Source organism: Dipodomys ordii, unplaced genomic scaffold (assembly GCF_000151885.1).
Source record: "Dipodomys ordii isolate 6190 unplaced genomic scaffold, Dord_2.0 Scaffold21, whole genome shotgun sequence".
NCBI lineage: Eukaryota > Metazoa > Chordata > Mammalia > Rodentia > Heteromyidae > Dipodomys > Dipodomys ordii.
In genome coordinates this window covers 281,307-292,071 of record NW_012267237.1, presented here as the reverse complement: position 1 = coordinate 292,071, position 10,765 = coordinate 281,307, and the positions used below count along the sequence as shown (strand labels likewise).

At 51.3% G+C, this 10,765-nt stretch overlaps 1 protein-coding gene across 1 annotated transcript in view; it reads right to left on the bottom strand.

Annotated features, from left to right (window-relative positions):
- The window catches only part of Ahrr (aryl-hydrocarbon receptor repressor), a 55,748-nt gene that overhangs the window by 17,902 nt on the left and 27,081 nt on the right, over window positions 1–10,765 (bottom strand). The window contains exon 4 of the mRNA XM_013013821.1: window positions 2,913–3,002. Within this exon, the coding sequence (XP_012869275.1) occupies window positions 2,913–3,002 (90 nt within the window). The remainder of the gene's footprint in view (window positions 1–2,912; window positions 3,003–10,765) is intronic.

The window sequence follows — 10,765 nt, the reverse complement described above, 5'->3', positions numbered from 1 at the left end:
CGTGCACTCACACACGGTGGTGTAGAGGGCACTCACACACGGTGGTGCAGTGTGCACTCACACACGGTGGTGTGCACTCACACACGGTGGTGCAGTGTGCACTCACACATGGTAGTGTGCACTCACACACGGTGGTGTGCACTCACACACGGTGGTGCAGCGTGCACTCACACACGGTGGTGCAGCATACACTCACACATGGTAGTGTGCACTCACACACGGTGGTGTGCACTCACACGGTGGTGTAGCATGCACTCACACACGGTGGTGCAGCATGTACTCACACATGGTGGTGCAGCATGCCTCAGCTCCTTCACATTTTCACCAACATATGGCACTGTTAGTTCTTTTTGTTTTAGCCATCCTGGTAGGGGTGCAGTGGCTTCTTACTAAGGCTTTTGTCTGCATGTAATGCAGGCAAGCAAGAAAGCTATTGGCGTGTAGGTGTACATTTGTGGGTGTGCCTGTGTGCTGCTGGGCTGTCTCCGGAGCCCTCGGGCGGTCCTCCTCACTTGTTCCCCATTAGCTCTGGGCTGAGACCACTGAGCTACACTTGAGAACTCTTTCTTCATAGGCTCCCTGACTGCTCTGCTAGCTTCCAGCAATCTCTGTCTTCCAGCTGGTATTATTCTGAGGATGGTGTGAAGGAGACAGGATCCCCTTGGATCCAGATCATGCAGCGTGTGTTCACAAGGCCGCTTTCCCTCCGCCCCATCCCAGAGATGGCTGTCAGTGAGCCTTGATCAGGGCTGGATCTGCCGGCCTCACACAGTCTGACATGGAATCACCAGAAGCTCTGGTCTGCCGACTCCACAGCCACGCCTCCTGCTTCCTTCTCTTTTCCTTAGCGTTTGTGTGTCTGTGGATATTTTAGGGTGCTCGATTTTTGTTATAATTGCATCAGCTCTCTAAACTGATCTGAAGACAGCGATGTGCCCGTGGTTATCGGGGGTCTTGCAGACACGGCACATCTCCCGTGTGTCTGGATTGGCAGTGTATTATGTGGGGAAGTGCTGTGTGTCTCTTTGTGGGCTCATTGCTCAGAATTCCATGTTCTTAATCCTGCGGCAGATGTTATTTCCCCTCCACAGCTTCAATTAGAGAACTCCTGGAGCTGACAAGTGCCCCAGACTCCACACCTTCTCGTGACTGACTCCAAGCTTTGCACCTCTGGAGGCTGTGATTGCTGGGCCTCCTTCAGAGCCTCATCCATCTCCACATACCCTGCTTAGTTAGTGAAAGGAGTTTGGGTTTACCTAAATGTCCATCTGCCCCGTGGAGCGGGAGGCAGGGGGACCAGCAGAGCAGGTGGACCTAGCAAGGCCATGCGATAGCTTTAAAGATGGTGAAATTTGGTATTTTAGGTTGTGGAAACAAATTCTCATGTTAAAATAGCTAGCACTGCAAGTCTGAGCACCTGTGTCCTTCCTGGGGACATCAGGAGAAGTAATTGAGAGTGAAGTACCAGAACAGGGAAAGAACCACACATAGCTAATCAGGTGACCCTGTCTCCAGCAGGCAAAGCCTGTCCTGGTCTGGGCTTTGAACCACGGTTCGTGGCAATCAAAACAAGGGCACTGACATCTTCTACACACTGGATATCTAGCAAGTGCCTTTTTATCTTTTCCTTCTGTATTACTAGAGTATGAAATCAGGGCTTCAAATCTTGGTAGAAAGGTGCTTAACCACTTGAGCCATGCTCCAGTTTTTTTTCCTCTGGTTGTTTTTGAGGTAGAGTCTTGCTTTCTTTTTCTCTGGAGATGGTCTGGATGGTAAGCCTCCTATTAACCCTCCTGGTCATAGCTGGACTGACAGGTGTACAACACCAAACAGCTTTTTTGGTTGAGATGGAGTCTCTCAAATGCCCCTTACATGTGTCTTCAGGCTGACCTGAATCTGTGGTCCTCTCACCATCCCAGGTAGCTAGGATTATAGGCATTAGCCATTGCACACGGTGTTTTACTTTTTTTGTGCAAAAATGTGTATGTGTCTACTAATCTTGCCTTCAGAGTCAGTCTTCTCAGACCAAGCTGGTGCACTCAGGGAGACTGTGAGGGAACGGGTAATTTCCTCCGTAAATAAACACCAGAGGCATAAAACACACACATAAATCCCAGAGCCTTGCTTGGGCTGGGACAGCAAGGGACTGGCTCTGGCCTTTCCAGGAGGCATCTGGCACAGGACGCTCATGGAAACGAAACAGAGGCCGTTTTCACGTGTTGGTGAAATAGTTTGCATCAACTAGAGGCAATGCCTGAGTTAATGGTATTTGGAAATACTTTACAATAAAGGCAAAGCTGCTTTATACTTCTAACATTTGGAGGGGAATAATGGAGCACTAAGGAACTAAGAGCAAGTTCTGACTTAGAGTCAAGCTCTCTGCATAGCTCGCCTCCCCAGACCCAGCACCAAGCCCATTCCCTCTGGGCTAAAAGGAGAAGACCGTGAGGCCTGCAGACTCCTGGGTCACACCATGCCTGTGCTGGCCATGTGGAGGAAGGAAAATGACCTCTTCTGGATTCTGACCCTACTTTGATCTATGACCAAAGGAGATGGTGTCAAAGGTGGTCTATTTTAGGTGCAAGCCTAACTATCTCGCAAGGTACTCGGTATCTGCGGTTTAAGACATGGGATACACACAGGCCGGCACTGTCCATAGAATCCTGAGTGCGTGAAGTCCAAGACAGAGTCATATCCCACCCAGAAGCTTCTAGATCATTGAGTGTGCACAGAAACTGTACAGTGCCCTGCTGTGGGTACAGCTGGACTGTGGACAGCTGCAAGACATATTTAAAGCTCCGTGATTTGGAAAGCTTGATGTCAGATCTTCTCAAGCCTGGAGGACAGCGTATGTATGTGAAGGTGAAGGAACCTAGCGTTCAATGCACTGAAAGGCTTTTCTGTTCTATTACCTGGTGGAAGCCCAGATAGTCCATGATTGTTGCCGAAGCGTAGAAGATCATCCCTTCTGCACTTACCACCAGCGCAAAGCCATTGAGAGACTAGGAAAAAACAAGAACACGAAGGTGAGTTACCTAAAATGCTAAAAGTGATGTTCTGTGTGAACTTGGAGCAGCCCGCCTGCGGCCACATCAAACACCCACCTCTAATTTATTCCTACTTCATAACAGGCCCATACCAGCAAGTCACAGAGGAAGGGGGTCATGGCTTCAAGGTTAAAAATTGTGCCGGGTGCCAGTGGCTCATGCCTGTCATCCTAGCTACTCAGGAGGCTGAGATCTGAGGATCTCAGTTCAAAGCCAGCCTGGGCAGGAAAGTCCGTGAGAATCTTATCTCCAATGAACTCTAATAAACCACCAGAAAACCGGAAGTGGTGCTGTGGCACAAGTGGTAGAGTGCTCGCTTGAGCTGAAGAGCTGAGGGACAGCGCCCAGGCCCAGAGTTCAAACTCTAATAATTATAAAATGTGTGTTTTTGCCAGGAGCTGGTGGCTCATACCAGTTACACTAGCTATTCAGTAGGCTGAGCTCTGAGGATCCTGGTTTGAAGTCAGCTGGAATAGGATAATCCATGAGACTCTTATCTCCAATTATCCACCAAAAAGCCAGAAGTGGGGTTGCGACTCCAATGGTAGAGCTCTTGCCTCGAACAAAAGAAGCTCAGGTCGTGCCCAGGTTCTGAGTTTAAAGTAGCGCACGGTGTACACATACGTACATGTACGCATTCCCAAACCTAGTTTTTTAATTGACAGAAACATTTGAATAAATTTTTAAAACTGATTTTACAGAGTAAGAGTTGTGCCGAGTACACACATGAAAATGTATCCTAGGTGACCACTGATAATCACCAGGAAATGGAAACTAAAACCACAGGAAAATGGTATTTCACACATGCCAACACAGGTTAAATCAAAGGCCAGATCGCCCAGGAGTGTGAATGTGGGAACGAACCACTCCACCAATATGAATCTGTCCTCAGTTCCCTGAAAACGTAAACAGAGACGTGACCATTGTTTCAGAGATGAAAATGGTGATTATTCTTCTTGATTGTGACCCATTGCGTGTGTGCATGTGTTTCATTATCACACTTCCACAAACATGCACAAATGTTATGTTAATAAAATCTCACACTTAGTATTTACCCAGGTAAGACAGGTATGGCACAAAAGTATATAAGCAAAGCACTCCCAACAGCTGTGTTCATAATAATCCAAATTCAGAAAATACCCACCAATTTAACAATTACACAATGAAACTATGTAAATTACAACAAAACTATTAATCAAATGAAAATGTGACTAAATATCCAAAATGTGTTAAGTAAAGGCAACTAGACAGAAAGAATATAAAGTACAAGAACATCTACAGTGACAAATGTCAGAAAGTGATTCCCTGAGGGTCACAGAGGGGAAGTAGGAAAAAGACTTCTATACAAACAAATTTACAACTTGAATAAAGTATTCTGAAATACAGCTTCTTAAGCCGGGCGCCGGCGGCTCACGCCTGTCATCCTAGCTACTCAGGAAGCTGAGATCTGAGGATCACAGTTCAAAGCCAGGCAGGGCTCGAGTGATAAGAGTGCTAACCTTGAGCACAAAAAAATCTCAAGGACAGCACTCAGGCCCTGAGTTTAAGCCCCAGGACGGGCACAAAATATAAATAAAAACTGAAATAATATTTTCACTGTGGAAAATGAAGTGTTTGGGGCCCAGAAGGTTCAGGAGGGTAGGAGGCATGGCTGATTCAGAGACAAACCAGAAATTCCACAACAGTTCTCAAGTGACTTTCCTCTGCAGGACCTTGGAAAGACCTGCACCCACTTCCTATCTGCTCTTGCGGTAACCTCCCCAAATGCCCTGGAGAAGAAAGCTGCAGGGTGAGGAGGACGCACAGGGGAATCTAGAGTTTATGGAGTCGTGCAGCTTCAGTGAAGAATCTCAGTACCAGCGGCAGCCCTAGAACCAAAAGAGGGGGGCCGTGTACAGCTTGTCGAACACTACAGCTGGCTCTTCACCCAGCCGCCGCTACCGCCTCCTCCTCCCCCTCCTCCTCCCTTCCTGCCCCTCCTCGTCCTCCCCCTCCTCCTCCTCACAGTCTGCCACTGTTGCCCAGGTTTGTAAAGGTGAAATGTGTCCTGTTTAACCTTTGGTCCACCAGAAAGTCCTAGAGCAACCAACCAGGTTTGTGTCTGGCACATTAACTCCTGCACAGTCCCACTGGTGAGCAAGGAATGAGAGTGCAGTGTCTACTTGGAACATCTCAGGGGCCATGTGCAAGTCTGCGCCCAGGCTCCTACCTCACGAGGCTCTGTTCCCAACAAGCCCCAGTTCTGGGAAGGAAGGGGGGACCGTGGGACTTTCACGATTGTGTGCTGATATCATTGAACAAAAGGCCAAACTCGTCACCTGTGCTGACCCACAGAGGAAACGGCTCTCTTCCTGACAGTGCCAAAGCAATGCTAGACTAGGAGCAGCGGCCTGGGAGTGTGGGGAGCCTGTCCCCCGGCATCCACCGCCGTGACGCCTGCTCCACAGTGAGCTTGGAAGGTAACTTCCCCCCACCACGGCCAACACGGTGGAGACCTCGTGCCTAAGAGTGAAAGGCTTTCTCCCCCCACCTCCGCCGTCGGGGGGGGTTTGTTCTTGGAGGGCTTCTCTAGCGCTCCTTGGTGAAACTTGTAACCAGGCTGCAGTCAGGCCCCTGGGGACTCATGTTTCTCCCACACATTGTACCAAGACAGAGCGTCTTCCAATGACAGCTTACTTTTAAATTACTTTTTAATTAAACTGGGCGCTGGCGGCTCACGCCTGTCATCCTAGCTACTCAGGGGGCTGAGATCTGAGGATCCCGGTTCAAAGCCAGCCTGGGCAGGAAAGCCCAGCTGAGCCCGTGAGACTCTGATCTCCAATGAACCACCAGAAAACCGGAAGTGGCACCGTGGCTCAAGTGGTAGAGCGCTCGCCTTGAGCCCAAGAGCTGAGGGGCAGCACCCAGGCCCAGAGTTCAAGCCCCATGGCCGACAAAAAAAAAAAAAGTTTTAGAAGTTGTGACAAAATATCAAAGACATAATCTTCCTCCTTTTGAGTACACAGGCCAGCAGCCATCACCAAGGTCTCTAGAACCCTTCACTTCCCCATTTAACACCAAGGCTGCTGATGCCCTTCCCCACCACACTTCCATTCAACCTCTGCCTCTGTTAGTCTGACTCCTCCTGGACCTGCTAATGGTCTGCATGGCCTTCCCCCTGTAACTGGCATAATGCCTCCAGGGGTTCTCCATACTGCAGCACGCGTGAGACTTTCTTTCCGTTTGTTCCCTCCATCCCTCACTTCCGGCAGCCAGCATCTTACTTTCCACTTCCGCAAGTCCCACTTTTCAGATTCCACATGTAAATGAGATCCTGCAGTGATTTTATTTTGGTCTTGCTTGTTTACTATAGTCCCAACTATGATGTTACAATGGCAGGACTTCCTGTCACGATTGTAGTCCCTTGTACGTAAGTACATCTTAAACACCTTCATCGGGTAAGGAACACTTGGGCGGATCGCGTTTGGCTGCAGGTTCTGAGTGCAGAGTACGGACTTCATGTCCTTTGAGGGGTGGAATTACAGTAGTGAGGTTGGTGGATCATGTTGAGTTCTGTCTTAGTCTTTGGAAGAACCTCCATAGGGTTTTCCACAACGGCTGTATCAGTTCTCCACTCTTCTTTGTGATAGCAGCATTCTTCCTAGGCTGAGACGCTGTGGTCTGGGTGTATACTTCTCCGATGAACAGTGATTTGAGCATGTCTTTATATACCTCATGGCCACTTCATATTTTCTGACACCATCTCTCCAGGTCCTTGCTCATTTTTAACCAGGCATTTGTTTTCTTGCTACTGAGTCTCTTGTTGACTCCTCCTCAGATGCATGGTTTGCAAGTGTTTCTTTCTACTCTGCAGACTGCCTCTCCACTTCTGACTGATCACGCTGTGAAGAAGGTTTTTAGGTTGATAATGCCCTATTGGGCTATTTTGCGTCCCCTCACCCAGTGCTGAGCTTGAATTCAGGGCTGAGCACTGTCTCTGAGCCTTTGTGCACAAGGCTAGCACTCTAAAGCTTGAGCCATAGCTCCACTTCTAGCTTTCAGTGGTTAAAAGAGTTTCATAGACTCTTACCCTGCTTAGGCTGGCTTTGAACCGTGAGCTTCAGATCTCAGTCTCCTCGGTAGATAAGATTCCAGGTGTGAGCCACTGACAAGCAACTATTTTGCCTTTTTATTTGTTTACCAATTAATAAATAGTAAATGTGGTATCCCTCGGGGTTAAGGAATGCTGTATGGGGGTGAGAGCAAGCAGGGGAAGCTTCCGGAAGCAAGAGCTGTGAAGGAAGGTACTTAGCTCTTCTCAAGATTCAGAATCTTGCTGTGAGGCTTGGCTGTCACTTGGCCCTCAAAACTTTTATGAAAAGAAGCCAGCATCCAGCACTGTCAACCTGCACTGAACGGCTGCTCTCCTTACACCGACTTCCAGGACTTCCCCGTGGGAAATCCTGGAGTGCTTATCTTGCCAGCATTTGATCCAGTGAAGAATATCCACACGGGTGGCAGCAGCCGGCATTTTCAACCCTGTGCTCAGCATTACCAGGTGATGAGTCCTGGGTTAGTTTGTGATAGGAGAACATGGGGACACTGGCTCCTGTGGTTAACAGGTGCACGGTCAGGAAAGCCTGTCTGTCCAGCACCCATGGGGACCAGTGATGAGCCCACCATTCGCCACGGTCAGGAGCTAGTGCCTCTGTCCCAGAATGAGGGGGTTCCAAACCACCAAAGCACCTCCACGATCTGCCCCTGGCTGCTGTCCATGCCACTCCGGGGCCCTGAGCCTCTGCCCCTGGGGCCTGGTACCCAGGCAGGGACCGGCATGAGGCGGGAGAGTCAGAACACAAGACCTCACTCTGACGCAGAGTCCCGCGGCATGTCCCACAGCCGGCCACAGAACCAGGACACATGGGAGAGTCTGCAGAGTCCGGTGCATTCCACGGGGGCAGGGTGGTGCACAGGGGAGCTACAGGCGTGCACCTGGCTGAGCCAGGGTGGGGGTCTCCCCGGAACCCCAAACCCCCACCTCCCTATCAGAGCCAAGCCACCCGGCCTGCCACGGGCTGCCCCAGCCCGATGGTTGCCACATACTGGAGATGCCTTACTATTAATAGTTCAAAGAAATGTTCAAGACATGAGCGTATAAAGTGGCTTCTTAAAAAAGATTTTATGAGATCAGTCACAAGCAAAAACAAGGCAGATTTTTTAAGACCATAAAATGCTGTTTGTGGAATCATATGGATTTAATATCAGATTGACTTTTTGGTCCAAACCATCATGCCAAATTCTTTTACAGATGTGGAGCCATCTTTCAAGTGCGCATCGTAAATGCTGGTTGGTTTTCTCTCCCCCTCTCTCTTTTTAATCCTGAAACTTTTCTTTTTCTCCCCACCCCCAGCATGAGACATGGAAAATGAGATCACTTTTCCAAGTGGAAAAGAATTTGGCCCTGAGATTATGGCTGCTCCTTTTCAAAAGGGGGGAAATCACATCTATGTTTAATTACTGCCTCCTGTCATGAGGGGCTGGTCAGGGAAAACGAGGGTGAGAGGTCAGCACACATGAGGGCCGGTGATCAGCATACTTGGGGATCAATAGTTAGAACATGTGTTAGTCAGTGGTCGGCACACGTGTGTGTCAGCAGTCTGCAGACATGAGGATCAGTAGTTAACACGCAGGAGGGTGAGTGGTGAAGGTCTGTGGTCAGTATAGGGGAAAGGCAGTGGTGACAATAGGTGATGGCCATTGGCAATTCAGGTGAGGGTCCATGGTCAGCACAGGTGTCAGGGCCAGTGGCTGGCCTGAGTGAACGCTAGCAGTCTATACAAGCCAAGGTCAGGGGTCGGTGCAGGCCAGGCCTGGTGGCCATGGCAGTGGTCAGTGGACTGCTGCCCTTTCTCCCTGCCCATTCAAGAGGCATGAGGCCAGCACTCGGAGGGGCTGGGCTTGCCCTGGCACAGCTCTGAATGCCCTGATTCCCTCCAGTCCCATGGCAGAAAAGTAGCTAGCAACCACTTCAAAGATTATTTTTGTCAAGGTCTCAGAAGAAGGAAGAAAAGGGGGGGCACAATTCTCTCCAGCCGCTCTCACGCCTCCTCCTTGGCCCACAGACAGACCAGTTGATCCAAGTTGCTCCCCGGGGAGCGGTTGTCACAGCAACCGCTCAGCAGCCGGCCGTGTAGTCACGCGAGCCGCAGCCCGGGCAGGCGCAGGGGCAGCTGGCTGGACCTCCTGGAGCCAGATCACTCGAGGGGCCGCCGCCTGGGTCCTGTGTGCGTGCAAGCAGCAGTCTGCCGGGGAGAGCGTGGCTGGCTGTGTACGCATCCCAGACAGCACGTTCAGCCTGAGTGTCTACAGGGCAGCAACAGCACTTGGAAATGGCTCCTGAAGAAGTGTAGACACTGGCCACAGAGAGCGGGCGTGGAGGGCTTGGCACCTGCTCAGCTCCGGCCGGGAGATGCCCGGGTCACCTGCTCAGCTCCGGTCAGTAAAATGCCCACGTCTACCTGCTTGTTCTTCCACTTGAGAAGTTTGAGCTGTAATCTGGCTCAGGTGCTAATGCTGAGTTGGGGCCCTGACAGTGTCATGATTCAGACCTGACATGGTGAAGACTCCGCCTCCAAAGCCCTCCTCCCTCACAGAGTGCTGCTGCTTCAAAGTTGGTAACCCAGCTACCTCAGCATCAGTACTCAGTGGAGACTCCACTGGCATCACGGGGCCTGGCCACCTGAACACACTGGCCTGAGCCCGTAGCCCAGGGGCAGGGGTGGAACAGGTGGGTTCTGCGGTGGCACCACTGGGGCCCAGTGTGCCAAGCTCACTGGTCAGAAGCTGATGATCTGAGGCTAACAGCAGAAACTCAGAAGCTGGTGGTGGATAGTCAGGCTGGCGGTGGTGAGGCCTAGTGACCCAAAGCCAGAGAGGGCTCATTCAACCCCAGACGCCTGACCCCTCCAGAGGGACCAAGAGCGGTGCCCCGGGACCAGGGGTGGCAGACTGCACCCCGTTACTGGTGTGGTGTAGTGGCTCCCGTTGGGTGTGTCCCCAGGGTGGGCCTCCTAGCTGTGTCCACCTGGAGGCCATGGTTAAGCCAGACCATCACTCTTGGACGCAACCTCTGCTGTGAAGACCTTGAAGGGGAAGAATGTGTATTCACGAGTGTGTGTGAACGGTGTGTGGGGCCAGCTGTCAGACACACAGGCAATGACACCGGAGTGGGGTTTCTCTGGTCCAAAAGACTCAGGCGAAAGCACGAAGCCCTGAGCCAGAAGATGGAGCAAGCTTCCAGCTCCTGTTCATCAAAAGTTCTCAGAACGCCAGGGCAAGCACGGGCCCCGGCCTCGGAAGGCCGCCGCCTTCCTGCCGTGGGGCTTCATCCATCCCTTCTACCAAAGTCACAGACAGAGGGAGGTGTAGGATGTGCTTTCTCATCCAGTGGCACTGAGGTGCCCTACGGGCCCTGTGCCGCTCTCGGGGCCCCAGGGCCCAGGCCTACGGAAAGCACACTCCACTTGCTCATGCCCAGGCCAGAAAGTTCCTCGTCTCAGGGATCCTCTATTCCAGCCTCTGCCACATCTCAGGGACTGGAATCCCCATGCGACGAGGTACACAGCCCCTGCACACCAGAGAGCCCTGACCGACCTGCCCTCCAGTGTCACCTCCTCCACACCGGAGAGCCCTGACCTGCCCTCCCGTGTCACCTCCTCCACACCGGAGAGCCCTGACCT